A 23,740-nucleotide genomic window follows, 5' to 3' on the forward strand; every position below is an offset into this window, starting at 1 on the left:
AGTCCCCAAAAGCTTGCTACGATACTTAAACTTGTGCTTGTAGACGATGGTTTTGTCTTTGGCTTTGACATCCACCTCGAGGTGTTCCACAGCTTCCTTTTCCCTTTTTTGGAAAGGTCTAGCACTACAGTATAGAATATAGAAAGAACTCTGGAAGAGCACAGAGTCCAGGGTGTGAGGTAGCAAAGTACTCAGGAGGCAAGACATGACATTCGGGAGCACATATGTCCCACTTTAGGACGAAGGGTATCAGTCCCAGGGACAAAGAGCTAGTTGTGAAAGGGATTTTGGCATGAGGTAGCTTGGCTTGTTTCAAGGCATCCAGAGACAGACCTTGGCTTCCAGTGTTCTGACTGAGCAAAGCCACAGCTGCAGAAGCCTGCTGGAACATGTGGCTGTCCAAGTTCTATAAAGTATCACACTCCTCCCCTGATGTGAGTACAGGAGATTCACATGTTCATCTGAATTCAGATCTGCTGGGTTAGCTGGATCTGCTGTAGCGGCTGCAGAAACAGGATCTGCTCAAGGACCCAATGGATACTGTTGGTGCCAGCCACAGAAGCTGATTCATCATACCTTGTTGCCCCATAGTGCCTGAAGAGTCACATTTGTATTGGCCACTTTCCCTTTGGGTAAATAGCTTATGTTCTGGGGTGCGGGTGGCAGGGCAGTGTCTGTCTCTAAGTACATGACAGACTCTGCATCCAGCTTCTCCCTTATGTCCCCTTAGCTGCCACCATTCTCCCTGTGACCATTCTTACTGCTTGGACTGGGTGGCTGGTGGCTCAGTACAGCTCCAAAGAAGTCTTCTCAAGGCACTGGCCTCTTGCTGTCATACACGATGAAGACAGGTGGATTTTTTGTACAATTTTTCTTATGTTCCAAGAACTGAGAGAGGCTAAAGAACTTTGCACAGCATCTCTCAGTTGTTAGCCTCTTCCCAGTGAAGCTGCTTTACCGTTGCTTCATTCTCACTCAATTTATCACCATTTCCTAGGTGGGTCATTGGAGCACCTAGCTCCCCTGCTACTGGTGCCACTAGGTTGCATCTGCAAACTCCGAGTCAGCTCTGCAACTACTGCTCACCCTGGTCCTTCTCCAAGGTGACGTGCTGTGGTTTCACCTGCTTGTTCAGCAACATGATGCAAGCACTGGGTGCTGGGGGGAGCTGCAGTTATTTGGCCTCCAGCACAAGTTACTGGAGCTGGGAAAGTTAGCCTCCTTCAGCTGGAAAGCACATGTCCTAGTCAAGGACAAAATTCTTATCATGGCCTACAGGGACCTTTATGGTCCTTTCCCTACCTATCTCTCCGTCTTCATATTATACTAACTCTACCTTCCTCTGCAATCCATCTTTATGAACTTCTTTCAGTTCTTAACACGCTCTTTCCATCATGGAGATATTGTACTTGCTGGCTCCTCTGCCTGGAATGCTCTATCCTTCTTTATTTAATAACCTCCTTCTCATTCTTCAACTTTAAACTCAAGTATCAGTCTCAGCAATGTCTGTTATAAACTCTCATAGTTCGTGCACTTATCCTTCATAGCAATTAACACAGTTTTAATTCTCTATTATTTATGTAATTATCGTATAAATATCTATCTCATCCACTATACTGTAGTCTCCATGAGTACAGGCCCAATGTTCCATATGCACACACACACACACTTCTTGGCATTCAAAACAAATAGGTTACAGCAACAGTTTGTCATAATGGCTATAATCCCAATTCAATTCATAAGCACTTCTGAGAGAATAAAGTCTAAGAAGTGTCCTTATAAGGAAAACAGTCACAGATCAGGAAGAATCTGCTACCTCTAGACTTTCAGTTCTGCAAGTCAAAAAATTCTCTTTGAGTGGGACACAGTGGCTCACACCTGTAATCCTAGTACTTTGGGAGGCCAAGGTGGGCCAATCACTGGAGGTCAGGAGTTCAAAACTAGCCTAGCCAACATGGTGAAACCCCATCTCTACTAAAAATATTTTTTTAAAAATTAGCCGGGCATGGTGGCGGGCGCCTGTAATCCCAGCTACTTGGGAGGCTGAGGCAGGAGAATCGATTGAACCTAAGAGGCAGAGGATGCAGTGAAGCAAGTTCGCACCACTGCACTCCAGCCTGGGCAACAAAAGTGAAACTCCATCTCAAAAGAAAGAAAAAAGAAAAAAAGAAAAAGAAAGAAAGAAAAAAAAAATTCCCTTTGTACTTAGAGTAGTCTAAGTTGAGTTTCTATCGCCCGCACCTACAGTGTCCTGGTAAAGGACAGTAAAAAGACTGGTAAAGCGAAGTAGAGATAATGAAATTTTGTGTCATTGTACATACCACTTGAAAACTTACTTGCACCACATTTCTAAGTATCAAAGTCAATTAAATTTTGTTTGTTTAGTTTCCATGAATTTATTATAATGAAGCACATTTTAGTATTTTTCATATTTCATTTATAATTTCTTATACAGATTTTGTTTTCCCTGGAGTTTCTAATTGCACTTCTATATTTCTATACACAAAATAATCCACATATTCTTTACTATATCATTAAAACTCTTGGGCTCCTTACTAATTGTTGAATGAGCTAACATAATTTCCAAACTCTAATTAAGCACAAACATTTCTCATCGAGAGGTATATACCTTTCCATGCTAATCACTCAATTTCATTAAAAACTGTTTCTCAGGCTTCAGCCTGGGTACATTCATAGGATTAGGGAGATATAGGAAAGGCCAGTTATCACCGCCCTGCTCCAGACAATTTTCCAAACTCTAACCTCATTTTCTGCTCCTCTTCCCCTCCAATTATCTATATCTACAACTCAGAGAATTCAGTGGAAAAACATTTTCATTTATTTTAAACAATACTAAATGTTAATTATTGTACTACTCTGTAATACAATGATGTCTTTGTAATCTATGGACTTCTATAGGACTTAAGGACTTTACAATAATAACCTCAATCCTTGGTGCATTTTCAAATCTCATGTCTGCTTTTCCTACATGAGGAAACTATAAACTTTTACTGAAGGACATTTTAAAAAACATTAGAATAAATGACAGTCATTTCATGTATTTGAACTGGAACATTCAACATTGCAAAGATGTAATTTATCACAAATTAGTCTATTTATATAATACAATTCCGTGAAAACCCCCACTGGACTCTGAGATAGTGAAAAAACATTGACAAACTGATCTTAAGGTTCATCTGGAAGAAAATATCCACAGAACAGCCAAAGAATTTTCTTAAAAATATTACTGAAGGGCCAGGCACAGTGGCTCACACCTGCAGTCCTAGCAATTCAGGAGGCCAAAGTAGGCGGATCACCTGAGATCAGGAGTTCAACACCAGCCTGGCCAACATGGCAAAACCCCATCTCCACTAAAAATACAAAAAATAGCTAGGCATGGTGGTGGGCGCCTGTAATCCCAGCTACTCAGGAGGCTGAGGCAGGAGAATCGCTTGAACCCAAGAGGCGGAGGTTGCAGTGGGCTGAGATCGCACCATTGCACTCCAGCCTGGCCGACAACAGCAAAACTCCGTCTCAAAAAAATAATAATAATACCGAAGAATAACTTGCCTTACCAGATATTAAAATGTACTTCAACTGCAGTCGTGAAACAACAGGAGTAAATACACGTATCAATGAAACAATAGAAGATCCAGAATAATTTCTATGTATATAAATTTAGTATGTGATGCAGGTGGCATTTCAAATCTGTGGAAAAAGAATAGATCAATCAATAAATAATTGTGGTAGAATTAGAAAATGATTTGAAGAAGAAAACAATGCTGTTAGATTTCAAATTTACATAAGACCACAAAATAAATCCAGAAGTATTAAGCAGTTTTAAAATGTTTTTAATCTAAGAATAGTAGGAGAAGGAAATACAGATTATTTTTATAACTGGCAAGGTTGGCAATACTAAGTATGGCCCCCAAGGCAGAACTGGATTTGATAGATTCAACTATGTAAAAACTATAGGTGATTGCCTGTAGGGCAATCAACACGATAAAGTTAAAAGGCAAGTGAAAAACTGTGAAGAAATATTTGCAATACATGACAAGAAAAAATATATATCCTTAATATTTGAAGTGATCTTACATACGATTTTGAAAGAACAAACATCCCAACGGAAAATTCTCCAAAGAATAAATATAAATGACCCATAAATATATTAACATGTATAACCTCATCAATAATCAAAGAAATGCCCATTTTAAAAAATGAGAAACCGTTTTTCATCAAGTTGGCAAAGATTTATAAGAAGATTAATGACCAGAGCGTGAGGAAGGACTAGCACTCTTTTTTATTTACTTATTTTTTTTGAGATGGAGTTTTGCTCTTGTTGCCCAGGCTGCAGTGCAATGGCACGATCTTGGCTCACTACAACATCTGCCTCCTGGGTTCAAGTGATTCTCCTGCCTCAGCCACCCAGATAGCTGGGATTACAGGCATGCACCACCACACCTGGATAATTTTGTATTTTTAGTAGAGATGGGGTTTTACCATATCAGTCAGGCTGGTCTCGAACTCCCGACCTCAGGTGATCCACCCACCTCAGCCTCCCAAAGTGCTGGGATTACAGGTGTCAGCCACCATGCCTGGCTGGGAATGACACTCTTATACAGAGTGGGTAGAAGTAAAAATTGGTAAAAGTCTTTTTGGATGGCAATTTGGAAGTATGTATCAATTGTTTAATGTGTATACCTTTTGACCCATCCATTTCACATCCAATAATTTGAAGGAAAAAACTGGACAATACATAAACATGTTCCTTGCCTCATTGTTATAATTGTGAAACAATGGAACTTAAACATCAATAGGGACTGGTTAAATAAGTTGTGGTATTTATGCTGTAGAACACAATGTAACCTTCAAAATGATAACATATTTATGGTCAAGAAAAATGTTCACAAAATGTTATCAGGAAAAAGCTATAAAACAGTATGGATAATATGAAATACTTCCATCAAAGGGGAAAAAATGTGTGTCTCTGTGCATAGAGAAAAACGTCCATAAGGATATGCCCCTAGCACTAATAGTAGTTATCTCTAATAATAGCACTACAAGAAACTCATTTTTGACTCTATATAACCATAGTGCTTGGATTTTTATGTCAATGACCATGTATTGCTTTTATAAGAAGGAAAACGAACAAAAAAAAAAAAAAAGATATTTCCAGTAGGAAAAAAACCTAGCACTCCAGATGAGGACAACACATGAGAAAAGAGCACAAATAGCAACAAATGAACTAGAGCAGAGGGAAGAATGGAGAGGAATGTGTGTGTACATGTATGTATGCGTGTGTGTGTGTGTGTAAGTGTGAGTGTGTGTAATAAGAATAGACTGTCTAGGGCCAGGTGAAGGAGGATCACTTGAGGCCAGGAGTCCAAGACTACCCTAGGCAACATAGAGAGACCCTGTCTCTACACACACAAAAAATTATTAATTAGCCAGATGTGATGCCATGTATCTGTAGTCCTAGCTACTAAGAAGGTTGAGGTGTGAGGATGGCTTGAGCCAGGAGTTCGAGGTTGCAGTGAGCTATGATTGCGCCACTGCACTCCATCCTGGGCAACAGAGCAAGACCCTGTCTCCAAAAAAAAAAAAAAAAAAAGCAATCACATTCATCCTTATAAAATACAAGCAGAAAGAGTTTTCACATCCACACATCCACACACAGGAGAGAAAGTAATGCAAAGAAGGAGGCAGAGATTGGAGAGATGCAGCCACAAAACAAGAAATGCCAGCAGCCACCAGAAGCTGGAAGGGGCATGAAGAGGCTCCTCTAGAGCCTCTGGAGAGGATATCACCCTGTCAACACCTCAATTCAAACTTGTTGCCTCCAGAACTGTAAGAGAATAAATTTCTGTTGTTTTAAGCCACTCAGTTTGCGGCAATTTCTTATGGCAGCCACAGGAAACAAATACAGTGGGCATTTGGGGAATTTCATGTAAGCTATCTATTGACTTCTTTAGACTAATTTATTGCAACAACAGTGGTCCACAGAATAGGAAGACCTACTTCAAAATAACCTATTGCTTGGAAAGTTTCGAGAAACCTAAGGCAGGCATCAAAAGATTATGAGACCCAGGACAAGATGGAAAGTGAGACATCATTAAGACAATATGGCCTAATTGATATATTAAGTGGATAGTTGCCCACAAGAGGCGAACTAACACTTGTTGAGAATTTACTATGTGTCAGGCACTGTGCAAGGAACAGTCATTCATAATATCATTTAACCCCCACAACTATCCCATAGGATAAGAATTATGCTATCAGATAAGGAAACGGGGGCCCAAAATCATGTGGTTATTGCAATGATTTAAACCTAAAATATTGGAAGTCCTTGCTCTACTGCTTTATCTGCTTCTATAAAGTTTAGTTTGAGAAGCATCACTGCCCTAAAATACCATTATAGTGACACTATTTCCCTTTTCTATGAAAACCACTCCCCATCCTCCCATCTACCTTCAGAAACTGAGTATTTTATCTTTGTCTATCTCACAGTTTTAACAAGGCTGAGTCTAGTGAGGAGGTCCTCAGCAATGGGGAATAGGAAGGAGTCATGGAGTCAGAAGAAACACAAAAGAGAAAAGGGAACATAAATATGAATTATTACAACACAGAGAAATATAATCATTGGGAAATATGAAATCTTTCAGAGACCACAAAAAGGATAAAAAGGTAAAGAAACAGAAAGGAGATGAGAGGGATAGAAAGAAAACAACTAAATGAAAGATAAAAACTAAATACTAAAATTCAAAAAAATCAGTTCAGCCCCCAATTTTAATAGCTGTAAAGACATATTATCTTACATTAATTTCACCAAAACCAAGGCATAACAGAGAAAGTAATAACAGATAAAACACTAAAACAGAAAAAAAGATTAAAATTTCATAGTTTGAAAGATCTGAGAACAAAAATCTGCTGTTAAAGGAAACATGCACTCATTTCTCTGTCCCTTAATTTTTTCTAAATCTACTCCCACTGTCTGCCCATATAATTCCCTGCCAGAGCTTTGCAGCTGGTCCCCACTGGGGCTTAAGCAGCCTCCTCTCTGTGTTTCCATTTAAAAATCTTTATTTCAATAGGTGGGCCTAGAGCATCTGCACTTCCAAAATTACCACACAACTGATCCAAAATGATTGAAACAAAATTGGTTTCAAAAATTGCCCTTAGGCTGAAAAGAAGATGAAGGCTAACATTTCAGACCTAAAGAAACATTTATCACAATTCTGTGGTCTGTAATAGACTTCTGTAGTTGTAATAGAAATGTTGACAGTTTGTTAATTATAGAAATGCTTGTGAGCATCACTGTTATTCTTTTGGAAGACCTGACAAAAGAGTTCAGAGGGTTTTTTTTACTTAAACCAAGCTTTACAACACCTCAAGTCCAACCTCTTTTCCTTAGAGGCTGCATTCAGTTCCATTTTTCCTGCCAATACACAGTGTGCTGACTCAGGGAAGGGTCTTCAGTAACACCAGACTCCACCAGTTTCCACCCCCGCTCAAAAAACAACAAAAATCCCAGAGACACATTTTTGATTCAAGGGTTTTTAGGGCTTGCAAGGATTATACCACCTGACAAGACCCAGAAGTTTAAGTCTCTCTGAGGTCCTTGAACTAGAGTGCACCAAACTCTGAAAGTCACAACAGCATGAAATAGTACTGGACCTTACACACAGCAGGCATTAACAACTATTTGTGTGTGATACAGAACTGCCCTCAAACTCAATTGGAATTAAATTATTTTCCTTGAGTAAAAAAAGTAAGGTATATAATGGATACAAGTTTGAGTCTATGTTTTAAACCCATCTCTGCCATTAACTAACTGTGCAATATGGGTAATCATTTAACCTCTGTGGTCCTCATAGTTTATTCATTTATAAAATAGAGAGACACTGAAAAATAACTTTCAACCATTGTTCTCTGTCCCACTAATTATTCAAAGAACATAGATCTGAACAAGATAGAAGCAACCCCACTGTTCTCACAGATATTTACAAGCTTTATAAGTATTTGGTTATCCTAAGTATCATTTACAGTAAATTTTAAGAAAAAACAAAATTACAGTAAGCTCTTAAGAACAGATTTTATTAGCATGGCCTAGACTCAAGATGAAATTGAAAATGCCCTGAGTCCTTTGTAAATGCTTCAACTCCACATTAAACCAAATTTTAGCAGGTTTTGTATGTCTGTGCCTTGTTGATTATTTGGGGCAAGATCCTTTGGGTCAAGGTTTCTTAACAGCAATGTTACTGACTTTGTTATTGTGGGGTCTGGGGGGCCACTGTTCTGTTCATCATAAGATGTTTAGCAACATCTCTAGCCTGCACCCACTAGATGCCAACTGAGACTACCAAAACTGTCTCCAGATATTGACAAATGTCCCCTGGAAGTGGGGAAATGGCGGGGGGTGGGGGGAAACAAAATTTCCCTCAGTTGAGAATTGCTGCTTTGAAGGGTAAGATGTCATGTGAGTGTATTTTTTATAATGCAATATTTAAGAAGCACTTTTTGCTAACTACCTGGATCAACTCAAAGTATTTAAGGTATTTGTTGAAGGCTGATGCCTCTATTTAACTTTATAGTACTTAGAAGGAAATTATGATTTACTACACATGTAATACAAACAGTTGATACAATGTATGACACATACAGTTTAATATGAATAATATTTGGTGCATCCCAGAGGACATTAAATGAACTTATATTCTTTCACGTCATTGAATTTTAAGTTTCTGTGTGTATTTTAGCAGGATATTTCTATCTTAGATTTGAAAATTGTCAAAAATAACCTGCTGCTGGGAAAAAAGTATGTCCCAATAGAGAACCATGAATTAATCATTCTTTCAGTCATTCAATAAATGTTTCATTACTAATAATAAAAAGTGTTTTTAAGTGACAAGCTGGCTACATTTTTTAGCACTAATCCTTCAGACAAGAACCCACTGATATGCAGCTCTAAGCAAGTAATGCAGTAGTGTGGTTAGCCCTGTAAACATTTAAGCTTGTCCTAAAGAAGTAGACAAGAGAAAAATGAATTTAAGACCACAGTTTATATTACAAAGTGTATAATTTGTCATCTACTCTTTGGCTTAGATACAATTTTTATCCAAGTGCCTAGGATCAACCACTAGCAAGAAGTCAAAACACAGTTGAACAGGCAGCCTAACATTTTTTAAGAAAACATTACTGCTAATGAATCATCATTGTGAAGTAGCACATTGTCCCAAATTTAAACTTATACAAATTTCCTACACTTAAATATATAAACAATTCTGCATCACTTTAAAATGTCATTTAAAAATAGCTGATGAAGAATAATAACAAAATATACTAATCTCTTAAAATTAGGTCAATATTTTAATTGTAATACTTTTTTGCCAATTAATTTAACAAACTAGGAAATCTACAAACATTGCTCAAATGGTGTTTGTTCTCAGAAATATACAATTAAAGAGCCTTCTCTGTTCTTTGTTACAAGGTGCACAATGGCAGGGGAAGAATGCCTGAAATAAAGCAATCTACCTTGGCCGTTTATTAGGATAGTTAGTAGCACTTTAAAAGTAGGATATTGAATTCATTCCAAAATCTGAAGGTCTGTACTACCAAATACATAAACAAACACACATCTATATTTATGCATATGATATACCTGAAAATCAGAATGCCAAATAAATAAATGTTTGAAAGTGTAAATTTTTAATAGTGTAATTTCAAAGTCTGAAAAATGACTTTTAAAACTTTCTAGATTATTTTATACTTTTTTAGAAGTAGAGTTATAAAACTAAAACCCGAGTCTCAACACTCGGCTTTGAGACACAGGAAAGGAAAACCAAGATCTCTTCCAAAGTCCAAATCACAAAAAAGACTGGGCACCTCATTGTCTTCCAGTCTGTGACTCTCAGATGCAGCACAAATGTCTTTATCAAGGAATTCAGATGGATTCAATTACTGCATTCTTAAAATAGCTGATTATGTGAAATTGTGTGAGAAAAAAAACAAAAACACAACATTTTAAAAAAGACATTTGACTTAGGAAAAGTCAAAGAAAAGACTGGAACCCAGAGGTAGGAAAGTATTGACTTCTAAGCACTGCTCTCCTCTGGCAAATGTGAGCAGGGTGTAACCAGGATTCCACCTGTCCTCTCCTCTAGAGAGGAAAATCAGTAGGGGCAGAGCGAGGAGTGAGATCCCCATATGTGCAGAAGTCCCGCACTGAACTCCGGATATTTCCGGCATGAGCCTCAGAATTCCCTGGGGGCACTTTGCCTAAATCCAGCACGAAACAGTTAGCTACAGAACCTGCCCTTGGACATCATCTTCTACATCATTTTTTCTCTATATTTGCCCCACAAAATGCAACTCTAGAGAAAGCTGAGTAGACGTCTATGGATTCCCGGCAAGACCGAGCGTTTGTCCAAGACCTCATGTCCCAATCTGCTAGCTGCAAACCACCAGTAGCAAGTTGCAAAACAACCCAGACAGGCCCAAGGCCAAGGGCTGCCACTGTACTTTCTCGATTTCCCGGTCAAATGCAAAAGAAAAATGAAATGTGGGATAAGAAGTGAGGGGTTGCCTGGAGGGTTGGCACAAAACCTCAAAACTGGTAAAAGAAAAAAATATATACCCTTCTGTAAAATTAAGAAAAGCCAACCCGAAGACACAGCTTTCGTCTGGCAAACTTGGGAGAAGTCACCTTAAGGGTGGGGTGAGGGTCACCGCCTTCCCCAAAACAGGGTTATTTCTAAGGAATCCCGTGGAGTTTCCCTCTTTCCCAGGGGGCTCGGCTCACATACTTCTTCCTGTTCGTCCCTTCCCCTTGTGAAGCTGGTGAACAAATAAGTGATTCCAAGGTGCCCTGGCGCAGTCTATTTCCTTTGGGTTAATAAAATTAAATCAAGTCCCTTGCGTTGGCGAAGACGGATCTCCTGATAGTAGTCCCCGACCTCCAGGCGCTTCTCAGTCCCTTCCTGCCGAGCGACCAGACAGTGCTCCTACTCTGCCACACGCAGCCCGCACCCTTCTGGCGGCTCCCGCGCGGCCAACTCAGACTCTCAGCTCCAGTTGCCCGCGAGCCTCAGACACGCAGAAGCTAAAGCGCCCTCATCTAATTATTTGCAGAACTATTATCCAAGAAATGGGCCATGGGATAAATATTCCCATTTCCTGGATGGGGCCCCTAGACTGTCCACTTGCTCACAAAGATTAAGGGTAAAAAACCAGCTCTCCCCGAATCTGCCGCTTTCAAAGTGTCCAGCAAAAGGGCGAGGGGGACGTGTGGTCTACTGGGGCATGGACAACCTCTCCCACCTTAGCAGCTAGGCGCTGGGATCGGGGTCGGCTCTCAGCTCGGCTCGCGGGCTGTAAGGTCTCCGCGGACCCTACCGCCTCTTCTGCGCGCTAAGGGTGAGCGCCAAGCAATTTCGCGAGCAATAGCCGGCAGAAGAACCATCCCGAGAGGGAAAATAAACCTTTGCAAACTGGAGCAAGGGAGTGCTTTCCTTTCCTGGCCAGAAGCTCCGGGATCGCAGCCCTCCCGGGTCCGGCTTCATCCCTGCCCGGTCCCCGAGGCCCTCTTTTTCTGCACCGCGGATTCTCCTCCGCCTGCGTGTTGGGGCCCTTGTATGCGATGTTTCTTTCTAAAAGTTGTCCTTCCGGCTGATTCGGAAGTCGCTCCAAGGGAAAGAAGGTTTATGCTTTGTCATTATCTTCATCGCCCTCTTTATTTTGCCCCTGCCCTGTCGTATTTCAAGAAAATGAACTCTTAGAAAAGAAAGCCTCTCCGTTGAGGCGGTTGGCAATCTCACAGAAATAATGTAAATGGTTTCAGGGCTTTTTTCTTCCCCTCTGCTATTTTTTTCGAGTGAACTGTGAAGATCTGTGAAAATAATATCAGGGTTTTCCGTCAGAACGAGCTTTGCCCTGCACTCAGGCGTGGCGTGATCTGACCCGACACCTCCAACCATCTGTGCTATCTATCTGCCTTCTGATTTACCAGATCTGTACAAGCCGCATACAAATTGTACTTGATACTAAAGAAAAGACAGTCGGGTCCAGTCCAGTTCGGCGGTGAACGTTCTTATCTGATTTCTGTCTGGGGATGGACCTCCCCAAAACGGTTTTCCTGGCGTTTTTGTTATACAGCCCCCTACCAGTTATTTTCTTCAAACTAAACAAACCCCTACCACAGGCCCAGATGAGATCATGGTTTCTTTGATCCAGGCCTCAGAAAATGGTATGATGTGGACTGCCAATTGGGAATCAATAAAAGTTGCCAATTCACTCTACTAGCCCAAAGTCAGAGCCACCAAGCCACTCCTTCCTCACTACAGGAGGGGTCAATGCTCAGCGGCTTAGGAAGTGCTTTCTAGGCCCCCGCATTGTCGTGGATGCCCTTCTGTACTGTATTTTTACTGAATTGCTTTTGAGCTAAAATGCCAAGGTTAGAGTTGTTATCCCCAGCTCAAGAGGTATAAGTTCTAACACAAGGTAGCGGCAAAATAAGCCTGCAAGGAAATGAGTTAAGTCGATATTTTTAAAAAGATCTCGGAAATAAGCTTTTAAGTTGCTGTCCTGACCTACCAATGACTTCTCGGCTCTAGATGTGGCTATACTGCACTTTGTTCAAGTCCATTAAACTGGGGGAGGGGGAGAAAGTATATTTCTCCCTCTTTATTTGGAGGTCCCTACAGCCCACCCTTCTTTTCTTAAAGTGTCTGACTTCGTGGTCTGCATCTGCGTTATCAGACGTGAACATGTCCTTGTTCGCATTTAAAATTATTTTAGTGGGCTTTGAAGGGAGTAAGGCTAGAGTTCAAACTGACCTCTTCTACAGATCCCTGGTCCTGTTCCTGCTGCTCCAGATTTGCTTCCCACTCAGCTGCTTTGGCAACTGGAAATGGGAAGAGGGAGGCATGCAGAGATGGGTACTTGGGAAAAAATGAGAAGATCGCTTCCCCCCACCGGCTTCCTGCTCCCACCGCAAGGTTTGCTGTTTCGTTACAACTAAACTTGCCAATTCTCGGAGCATTTCAGTTTGGCCCAGTCCTCTTTGTCTTCTGGAGACCTCTCGACCAAGACAACGCATCGCCCCAAAGTGAATTCCTGAATTCCTGTGGCATCACTGCCTCTTTGGTGGAGAAAAAGGGAGGGAGGGGTAGAACGGGGTGGAGGAGGGAGGAGTAGTGAACGCTGCCACACTCGCCTCTCTTTTTCTCCCAGACATTCGCATGTCTTTTCAACCTCCAGGTTCTGCAAAATACTGAGGAAAAGTCCAGGGGCTAACGGCGGGCGCTGTCGAGCACGGGGAGGTGCTGAAATAGTCCTGGCGTGCTGATCCAAGCTTTGATTGGCAGAGCCAGCCAGTGACTGACAGGGGGTCTCCATGGCGCCCACGCCGCCAATCCGCCCACCCCAATAGCGGAGCCAGCTCGCCTGCCTGCTTGCGTGAGCCGAGCCGAGCCCGAACTCCAAGCCGCGGAGCCAGCACCTCCTCCAGTCGGGGTCGCCCGCTCCCGGCCGTTGCGCCACCGCCGCCACCCGGTAGTGTGTCCCCGCTGCTCCAATTCGCCTCATCAACAAGAGCCTGGCACACTCAGCCAGGCCCGCGGGCATCTGCTGCGTGTCCCGCTCCGGGCTCAGTGCCCTCGCCGCCGCCGGCCCTGCCTCGATGTTCCAGCTGCCCATCTTGAATTTCAGCCCCCAGCAAGTGGCCGGGGTATGCGAGACCCTGGAAGAGAGCGGCGATGTGGAGCGCCTGGGTCGCTTCCTCTGGTCGCTGCCCGTGGCCCCTGCGGCTTGCGAGGCCCTCAACAAGAATGAGTCGGTGCTGCGCGCACGAGCCATCGTGGCCTTTCACGGTGGCAACTACCGCGAGCTCTATCATATCCTGGAAAACCACAAGTTCACCAAGGAGTCGCACGCCAAGCTGCAGGCGCTGTGGCTTGAAGCACACTACCAGGAGGCTGAGAAGCTGCGTGGAAGGCCCCTGGGACCGGTGGACAAGTACCGAGTAAGGAAGAAGTTCCCGCTGCCGCGCACCATTTGGGACGGCGAACAGAAGACACACTGCTTCAAGGAGCGCACGCGACACCTGCTACGCGAGTGGTACCTGCAGGATCCATACCCTAACCCCAGCAAAAAGCGTGAGCTCGCCCAGGCAACCGGACTGACCCCTACGCAGGTGGGCAACTGGTTCAAAAACCGCCGACAAAGGGACCGAGCGGCTGCAGCCAAGAACAGGTCGGTACCTAGAGGCCTCCGCTCTTTACGCGCACCGGGGAGGAGGCGGGTGGAGGCAACTCTGGCTCCCTTACCAAGTCCCTAGCGACTCCAATTCAGGAGTTGGGAGCGCGGTCTGTCTCGGGTTAAGAGCCCACTGCGTTCTGGGCTCCTGGCAGGGAGTTCCCTTGCCGGCTCTGCTTCCCCACCCGCTGGTTGCCCACGCCTGCGGGCAGCTGCAGCAGCTGGTCCCGGTCACCAAACCAAGGCTTCACTGGGACAGAGAGGGGAAGAGAAATAAAAAATTAAAATCCTACAAACAATTAGGGACCCCAAGACCCAAAGCTAATTCTTGTCAGCCTGGGCACAGGCTCCTACTATTAATCGAAGCCTGGCTTATTAGCAATGTGTCGGTTTCATGTTAATTATCATTTTCAAAGCCCAGGTATATCCCTCCCTAATGCTTTGAAAACAGTTTTCAATGAACTTTTGAGAGATGGGAAGTCGAGTTTTCCTCTTCCCATGCGCTGCCTGCCACCCTTGTCTTAAAACAGCAAACTAGTCGGTGGGCCGAGGCTTTTCGTTTCCCGGAGTGTGGATCTCGATTAGCCAAACATTTTGCGGAAGAGCCCGGCCTCATCCCCCAGGCCCAAATGCTCCTTACAATCCTTTTTGCCTTTAGGTCGGGCCGACCCGATCCAACGCGATCGCGGGAGCACTTGCTCAGGCGTAAGCCCCAGGGAGACGCACCATTAGAAATGGTATCCCATGTCCCTGGGACCGATCTGTCCTTGTCACCCACGCTTCGTTTATTTCCTGACAGTCCTGTAAATCTCCCAAAAGTGCACAACAAGCGGGCAGGACACTGCAAGCCCAGGATATAAAAGACCTGGGAGCTGGGGCGCTGAGAAAGGGCGCGAATGATGGTGGAGCACAACAGTAGGGACCCGCGGAGGGGCGGCTGCGGACTCCTGCCCGACCTCTGTCGCCTTGCCGAGTAATCCTCGCCTTAACTGCTTGGGTCTTCGGAAGAGCCTCTAGCCGCCGGGCTGGAGGGACGCAGGAGGTGGTGGGGGCGGGCGACGAGCGGCTGTGTTACGAGCTGTGACCCGTGTTCCCTTTCTTCCCCGTAGACTCCAGCAGCAGGTCCTGTCACAGGGCTCCGGGCGGGCACTACGGGCGGAGGGCGACGGCACGCCAGAGGTGCTGGGCGTCGCCGCCAGCCCGGCCGCCAGTCTATCCAGCAAGGCGGCCACTTCAGCCATCTCCATCACATCCAGCGACAGCGAGTGCGACATCTGAGTTGCCCATCCAGGATGCTCAGAAGCAGATTCCAGTGTAAAAACGAGAAAAACAAAATGAAAGAGGGAAAGAAGATGAGAGACCTGCAAATCCGGCGCCAGAAAAGCCAGGTGACCAGGGACCCGCGGGCTCGGGTTGCCGTTTCCCGCCCCACCCCGTGGCCGGCCTGGCTCCATTGGCGCCCTTTGGCCGCGACCACGGGAACCCGCGGTGAGGCCTGACCCAGCACCACGTTCTTCTTGCTTTGCTTTTTCCTAAGGATTTTGCTGCAAAGTCGCCTTCGGAACCCGAACTGCAAGCTGAGCGCCTGCCCAGATTCTCCCATGGGTATTTCACGTCGAAAGGACGCTGTTACATATGTATAACTTTTGCTTTAAAGTTTTTTTTTTAACAAAACATATATATGCTGTTTATTTACTTATTTAAGAGACCGCCATGGTAGGTTTCTCTGTAGCTTGGGGAACTTGCTGTTTCTAAACATGCAGGCTGGTGGTGATGGGTTCTGTGTGAAGAAGCCAAACAATAAAACGACCTAGTGGGCAACCTTCTTAATTAAGGGAGCTGCTCTCAAATTCCTTTTCTTCTTATTATTATTAAGATCATTCCCTTCACCAGGCATGCAGGGACCCTTGAGCAAATGGTCTCCGGAAGGTCTTATCTATACGTCTTTTGCCTTCTTTGGTACTTCCTGGTATATGTTTTAAACAACCTACGGTAGGTCTATAACCACCTCCCACGTCAAATTACATGTATGTGCATATATATATGTACCTATACAAACATATGTATGTATGCATACACGTGATATATTTAAGGCTAGAAATTGGCAACATGTGAGCGTCCTCTCTAAGGCAAGTCCCCGTATCCCCAGCACAGGTAATTATGGCTTGTCCACTTGACACTCGTTTACATGAAGTGTCAACAGCTTTCAGGAGCAATTTAGGAAGCCAAACTCTGGGACTCAATAAGTGAGTCCTATTTTCTAAAAATGCAAAACTATCCTGACTCAGGCTCTGCAGCAAGAAAGGCTTTCTATCTCCTTCGAGGACCCCTCCAATACAAAAGCAGCAGGCACCCATGATCATGCTAGAGTGAGCATATACTGCATTTAGGATTGAGCTATTATTAAAATAAGACAAAAGATGATAGAAGAGGTTGTAAATAATTAGACTAACATCTTCTTACTGCAGAATTGGGTTTTAATCAAATGAATGGTTTTTAACAAGAGGGATACTGAGATGGGGAAAGGATGTAATCATGTCACATACTGAGGGTAAAACAAGGCTGTAGAAATAAGTGGCATTTTAAAAACCTAATCTCCGAATTAAGCATAGAACAAGTCATCAAGGGCCTCATTGTCCTGGTAATGGCCTCGATTAAAATATAAAATATTTTTAGCATTTAATTTTTCCTCGTGCACATGCATGTGTGCACCTACACATGAACAAATGCATGCATATACAACGCAAAAACATCTACCATCTTTGCACTAAGAAAATAAATGCTAGCCAGAGTCTCTAATTTTGTTCCTAGTGAAACAGATTGCATATTATAAAATTTGACATTGATCTTTAAATCACTTGAGCTGACTTCCCTCTTTACTGTCCCCATCCCCCAATTACAGCCTTTTCCATTTGCCTTCCTGTCCTTAGAAGATGTTCTTTGGATCAGAAGCCTGCTAACTTCTTTAGGCAGAAGTGCCAAAGCGCAAACCAAACAAAAATAAGTGAAGTCATGGAAGACAAAAAGCAGCCAAACGGCAAGATAGACAATGGAAGCCCAGGACAGAGTAAGGGCTGATTTTTGGTTTCTAAATCGCTTGAATAGATTTGGCTCATTTGGGCTTTATAAATGTTGTCCTTGTGTATGGTGGCCCTTATCCAGAGAATTCTTGAAAATCAAAACTCTCTTGTACAAGAGCTTTACATGGAAGGAGTGGGTAAGTTTTCGTGATAAAACTGGTGTTCCTTCCAAAAGCAAGCAAAAGACCTCCTGTGGGTCCTGAAAGGCTCCCATGGTAGAGCTTCCTCAATACTTAATTTTGTTTCCTAGAGCCCCAGGTAGTTCCTAGAATGCCAACAAGGGGCTGGCGAGGACTAGAGTGAGGCCAGGAGGGGACTCACTGTCAAGGTTATGCAAGTGCAGCAAGTGCAAGGCACCTGAGATTCAGTGCCTCCTTAAATTTTGCACTCTTTAAGTGCCTCCCTTGCCTCATCCTAGTCCTTAATCTGCCAAGGAGTAGCCACGGATATCCACTCTTGTTCCCCAGCCCCACGCCACCCTAGCTATGGGGCTGTCCAGAACCAGTGTTTGGAGAAGTTTGTTGGCAAATTTTCTCTTAAGTTTATGCTCCAGGTCCGAGAGGGATGGGAAATAACTAATTAGTGGAATAATGTAAAAGAATTTGAGATTCTAAAAATCCCACTCCACCCACCCCTTCAAATGATACCTAAAAGCAGAAGAAAATGTCCATTCCGCAGTGTCAAGAAAATAGGGTAACTAAGAAACTAAGCTTTCTCTTTACAAAATAATTTTTAAGTGACAGTTTATTGCTTGGACAAAAAGAGAAGACCAAACAGTGATGGGGCATTTTTAATTCCTGCTTTGACAAAAGCCTTTAAACTACAGCTACCATTTACTTAAATTAACAAGCTGCCTACATTTTAAAGCAGCTATTCTGTTTCAACAACCTGGAGATTTATTTATCTAATTTCACTTTAGAATCTTAAAGGGGTGACACATTGCTTGTAAGTTTTTTTAAATGTTTGTCTGAAATGTGATGGCACCTGTGAATAACCAATTCTTTGGTGACCACATGTTGGAAATTAGTCCAGATCTTCACAGAGATTTATTTTATTTTAATCTTTCCAATCTTCCCAAGGACATTTAAAGGGTTTCTTTTTAAGACTTTTTCCATATCAGCTTCATTCTGGTCTTCAGGGTTTTGGGGGAAAAAAAAAAATCCAGGTAGCGGCAAGGCTGAAGGTTTCTGAATTTGGCAAAATCTCTATATAATGGGTTTCCTTCCTTTCTTTTCCTGCAATTATTCTGTCACAATTGCCCAAAAAGCAGCTACTCCAGCAGAGTGGAAAGAGCATTTTTATATTAAATATTTCAACGGACCTGACCAATGTGAAGATTTTACCTCAAGCCCCAGGTCAGGCTCTTTTCCGGCTTATAAACATTTCAACCACACTCCAGTTTTACCAAAAAAAAGGACAGCCCCTGCTCCCCAAATGCCGCAGTTCCTCTCGCCTCCACTTTAATGACCCACTCCGCTTCCACCCGTCACTCCCCCCTTTCCCTTCGCCAGTTTGTTTATAAAAAATCTGGGAGGGAGGGGAGAAGAGGATGGGGGTGGGGAGGGGTTGCTCTTTGTTTACATTAAACAAATGACAGGCAAAGAGCTCAAGCAAAGTCTTCCTTGACCTCGTTCCCTCTCCCTAATTTTAACAAAAAGGAAAAAAATATTGTATCCAAAGAGAATGTGAATGGGGCGGGAGGAGAGGAGAAGCAGCTTTTCGCTCTATTCAGCGGGGACGCGGGAGCGCGGACGATTTCCGCTCCTTTTGTGAGGCGGGGCCCGGGGGCGGCCGTGAATGGGGGGTCTGTGGAGCGGCCGGCGGGGCTGTCAGGCGGCTCTGCGTAATCAGGGCTAATGACGGCGGCCGGGCGCTCGGCGGGACAATGCGCGGGGCCGCGGGGTTTTGTCGGCCTGAATGGCTAATAGGTTTGCCTGTGAGCTGCGAGGGGGTGGTGTCGGGGAGGAGGCGGCGGCGAGGGGAGAAGGGGTCATTGTCCGCGCGCTGGCCCGGGCGCCGAGGCGTGTCCCTGCCTGCGCCGCGCGGCTACCCCCAAGCCCGGCGCCGCCGACGGGAAGGCAGCGGCGGGGAGGCCCCCTGGAGGCCTGCTGGGAAATGGCGGCTGGAGCGGCTGGCGCGTGGGTCCCCTCGGGGAGGCGCCCCAAGCCACGGTCCGTTCCCAAAGAGAAGCCCAGACTGGGCCCACAGTACCCGGGAAGGTGAGTCCTTCCTCGGGGGCCCATATCTCCCCACGGAGACCACAGATCTGGGCCCCCGAGGAAGGAGAGGCCCCCCTTTTCGCGCACCCACCTTTTCCATCCAGCGCCCCGCAAACTTGCGGACGTGTAGACCTCGAGCCACTCCTACTGTTGGGCTGCCAGACTCAGCGGCTTGAGGAGAGAAACCTCTCAAAACCGGGGGACCGAGACGGGGTTCAATTTAAACCTAGGTGGGAGAATGAGCCCACAAGCGCGCGCCCCTGCAGCTGCGGAGGCGCGCGCCCGCCCACCCTCGGGCGCCTGAAGTCGCAGCGGTTGCAGAGCTTCGAGCCCGTGGATGCGGCGCGCGCCGCGGTCTGGGCCTGCGCGAGAGGCTGCCGCGCGCGTCGGGCCTGGGCCTACGCGTGTCTGGCCTGGGCCTGCCGGTGCAACAGCAGTTGTCGCCACCGGTCCTAGGCCGCGCCCAGCGAGTCGCCGAGAGGGGCGGGAAGAGGGGAGAGGTCCGAGACCAGGGAGCAGGACCTAAAGGGGACTTTCCGCGTCCGACAGGTCCGCCGGGGTTAGCCGTCGAGGCAAGGAGAGGGAGCGGGGCGCTTCGAGGACCGCATGTTCGCGATAGCACATTTGAGCCCTGGCAGGCCACCTGGGCCCCCTTCTTTCGGAAACCTTGGGGGGTTTCCAAGCAAGGTTTACAATGGGAAACTTCATTTCCCATTGTAAGCTCTTACAAATCTCCTCTGGCTAGATCCTTCCTTGCAGCTCTCTTTGCTAGGATTTAAAATCCCAAACTTATTCAGACGTGCCCTACCGCGAGGGAACGAACTGGTTTTCTTCCCGTTTTCACCTCCTTGTCTGGAGACAAAGGGGTGTGAGGGCGATCCCAGAGCTGAACAAGCAGTTTCACGCCTCCCTGCCCGCTCATGCTGTTTCCGCTTGCCCTGCGGTTTGCTCTGCCTGGAACGCCGCCCCCTACCTCGACTGCTACCCTGTCAATCCACAAAGCCTACCCCACCTCCACTAAGTTTTCCGTGAGCCAGTGAGCTCCACTCAGATAAGGTGCCACCACCTTTTTTAATGCTCCCACCGCACTTTATCTAAACGTCTGTTTTAGCGTTCTAACACTTTTGCTCATTTATTTGTCTGTTTGACTTCCGCCTTCAGCCCTTGCTAGAATGTAAGCTCTTTATTTAAGGGCAAGGACCAACTCTTACCCATCTTTGTATTCCCAGCACCTAGCCCAAGTAGTAGGTGCTCAATAAATATTTTAAAGCTGAATGAGTTCATGCATCTTCCTTGAAATCTGTCTGCTCTTACATTAGTGGGGGACCTCTGCTATCTCGGGAATCATTTGAAGAGAAGAGATGACTTATATTGGCTGGACCCAAAGTTCACTGCAATCCTCCCAGCTCAGTAAGTTACTGGCTGTCACCTACTTGTCGGGTTCTCTGGGATGATTCCATAGAGTGCTCTCTCCCTCTAGGCATGCGGTTTTTTTTAGAATTCTGTGACTTTGGGTTCATACCATGAAAATTATCTTCTCACACAACACATTTTCCCAAAAAGGTAAGAGTAATCCTCTTGGATTTTGAAAATTCTAGGTATTACACTCTCTGAACCCTGCAACATAGAATTTCTATTCTGCTTCCAAGATAACTGCTACGGTTTAATGTTCATATCCCTCCAAAATTCATGTTGAAACTTAATCCCCAATGCAGTAGTATTAAGAAGTGGGACCTTTAGGAGGTGATTCACTGGACCATGAATGGAATTAGTGCTTTTATAAAAGGGCTTGAGGGAGTCTATTATTCCCTTTTTGCCTTTCTGTCCTTCTGCCACGTGAAGGTGCAGGAAAAAGACACCATCTTAGAAGCAGAGAGAACCAGCCCTTAGCAGACACAGAACCTAACCGGGCTTTGATCTTGCACTTCCCGGCCTCCAGAACTGTGAGAAATGTATAAATTACCCAGTCCAAAGTATTTCCGTTATAGCAGCAGGAACGGACTAAGACAGTAACCCTTTCCTTTCTCCTCCCTCCCACCTTTTCTCTCCTCTGGCTTCCCCGCCTCACTCCAGTCCTGACCTACAAATGATAAAATAAACCACAAAAACAAAAAAAATCACAAACCCAGACAAGGTGTCCAATTCTAAGATGATAGATTGGCATCCCACCACTATGCTTGGGCTCACCTAGGGGGGATAAACAGTTTTCATTAAAATCTTTTTTTTTTTTTTTTTTTTTTTTTTTTTTGAGATGGAGTCTCGCTCTGTTCCCCAGGCTGGAGTGCAGTGGCGGGATCTGGGCTCACTGCAAGCTCTGCCTCCCGGGTTCATGCCATTCTCCTGCCTCAGCCTCCCGAGTAGCTGGGACTACAGGCGCCCGCCACCCCGGCCGGCTAATTTTGTGTATTTTTAGTTGAGACGGGGTTTCACCGTGTTAGCCAGGATAGTCTGGATCTCCTGACCTCGTGATCAGCCCGCATCGGCCTCCCAAAGTGCTGGGATTACAGGCGTGAGCCACCCGCACCCGGCCATTAAAATCTTAAATCGCAAGGGCTCTGTGAAAATACTGGATAACAAACTCATCTCTATTTTAAAATTTAATGGGCAGAAGCAAGTGAACTGTGTATAATTTCGAATTCTGATAAAATATATATAAGGCTTCCTCTTGGAAATTCATTCTAGCCTGGCACTGCCAATCTGCAACCTGAGAATACTGAGTTACTGGTTTTTTTTTTTTTTTACTGAAGAGATTAGTCTTAAATTTTCTAGCACTAAATCGAACACTTGAGAGGGCACATTAATTTGGCACATGAAGAGTCTGGTGGACAAAAAATTATTATGCATTTCAAACATTTTCAGATATTTAAGATTCCTATAAAAGATTTGCCCATTTAAATTAATCACCACTTAAAGCATTTTCCATGGCATTGGGTATACTCCTGACTTTCTATAAATTGCTGGTAAATTACGTATTTGAACTGAAGACCTATGCATGTATATCTTATCTAAAGAAATTATTTTTGCAGATACTTGTAACTGTATGAACTGGATTTGTCCATTTAAAATAGAAAGCAAGTGGGAAAAAGAAAACTATACTGGAAACAGTCTGTGGACAAAGGGCTGGCACCGGAGAAGGTGGGATCAGACAAACCTGGCTTGAAATACCTAATCGCTGTGAATTTGAGAAGTCACTCAACTCTCTGAGCCTTAGTTTTTACTTCTGCAAAATGGGTTGATAATATCCAGGAATATTGTGAGTGTTATTTGGTTAATGCATGTAAAGCACCTAGCACAGACCCTCACATATAATAGGGGTTCAGTGAATAGAACTTCCCTTTCCCCGTTTTGCCTGGTTAAATGCTAAGGCAAAGAAATAAGCTTAAAAGTTGTTTTTAATAGATGTAATGTACATATTTGTAATATTGAATTTAAATGCTAAATGCTTTCCTTAGTACTAGAAGCAGCTTCCACTCACCACCCCCAGTAGGTAGGACCCAATATGTTGGTTTTCCAGCAATGGCAATGGAGGAGCTTGTGCTCACATACCATCATCCTTTCCTTACTTCTTTACTCTGTTTAAGGTTGCTTGTCAACTACGTGAAGCTCTCCAAAGGGATCCTGGCCCATCATGCAAATCAGGATAACCCCAAATATAAAGTATGATCACTGAAAACGTAACATAACCTTCTGGGGAAAATGCAAGGTTCATTTCTTTGAGAAAGTAGTGATCTCACTTCAATTACACTCGCATGGCTCTTTTTATAGCTAATAAAATATTTCACTTGCACTATTTCACTTCCTCACAAGAACCCTGTGAGGTAAATCAGCAGATAGGGGGATTCCCACCTTCCGGATGAGGAAACTGGGGCTCATTACTTGCTCAAAGTCACAGAACCAGGAAATAATCCAGATTTTGTAGGGTTTGAAGCTTACACTATTTGGAGGGGTGGGGCACTCTTTAAGATTAAAGATATAAAATTATGAGTACAAAATTGGGTACAAAAAATAAATAACAACAATTACAATTTTTTTAACCTGGCAAATACAACAAACCACAAAATCCAGGCAAGTAATAAAATCATTTCATTAACTGTCTTACATACCTCCAGAATTGTTTTTTTCCTACCATTTTTCTGTATGTTCTTTGATTGCTCCTTTGTGTGACAACAATTTTATTATACAACCTCAAAT

The 23,740-nt window shown here is 44.3% G+C and overlaps 2 protein-coding genes across 3 annotated transcripts in view; one reads left to right on the forward strand and one right to left on the reverse strand.

Moving 5' to 3' along the window:
• Positions 1 to 19,836, reverse strand: part of C15H14orf39 (chromosome 15 C14orf39 homolog) — an 81,702-nt gene extending 61,866 nt beyond the window's left edge. Inside the window, exon 1 of the mRNA XM_054449227.2 lies at positions 19,641 to 19,836. The gene's annotated coding sequence lies outside the window, so the exon portion shown is untranslated. The remainder of the gene's footprint in view (positions 1 to 19,640) is intronic.
• Positions 13,236 to 18,825, forward strand: SIX6 (SIX homeobox 6). Of its 2 annotated transcripts, XR_010123734.1 has the most exons (3): positions 13,236 to 14,247; positions 15,360 to 15,638; positions 15,788 to 16,064. XR_010123734.1 is itself a non-coding variant. In XM_054449228.2 (2 exons), the coding sequence occupies exons 1-2, from the start codon at positions 13,676 to 13,678 to the stop codon at positions 15,526 to 15,528; spliced, it is 741 nt and encodes a 246-aa protein (XP_054305203.1). In that variant the 5' UTR covers positions 13,236 to 13,675; the 3' UTR covers positions 15,529 to 18,825. The 2 variants fall into 2 exon arrangements, 1 of the variants encoding a protein (XP_054305203.1); XM_054449228.2 differs by having other exon boundaries at positions 15,360 to 18,825.
• Positions 19,837 to 23,740: the final 3,904 nt, after the last annotated feature.

This window comes from Pongo pygmaeus, chromosome 15, assembly GCF_028885625.2.
Source record: "Pongo pygmaeus isolate AG05252 chromosome 15, NHGRI_mPonPyg2-v2.0_pri, whole genome shotgun sequence".
Taxonomy (NCBI): domain Eukaryota; kingdom Metazoa; phylum Chordata; class Mammalia; order Primates; family Hominidae; genus Pongo; species Pongo pygmaeus.

Bases quoted from the DNA above. Each gene is read 5' to 3' on its own strand.
- SIX6 (XM_054449228.2), top strand. From the start codon at position 13,676: ATGTTCCAGCTGCCCATCTTGAATTTCAGCCCCCAGCAAGTGGCCGGG. The intron at 14,248-15,359 runs GTCGGTACCTAG...TCTTCCCCGTAG, and splicing joins GCGGCTGCAGCCAAGAACAG to ACTCCAGCAGCAGGTCCTGT.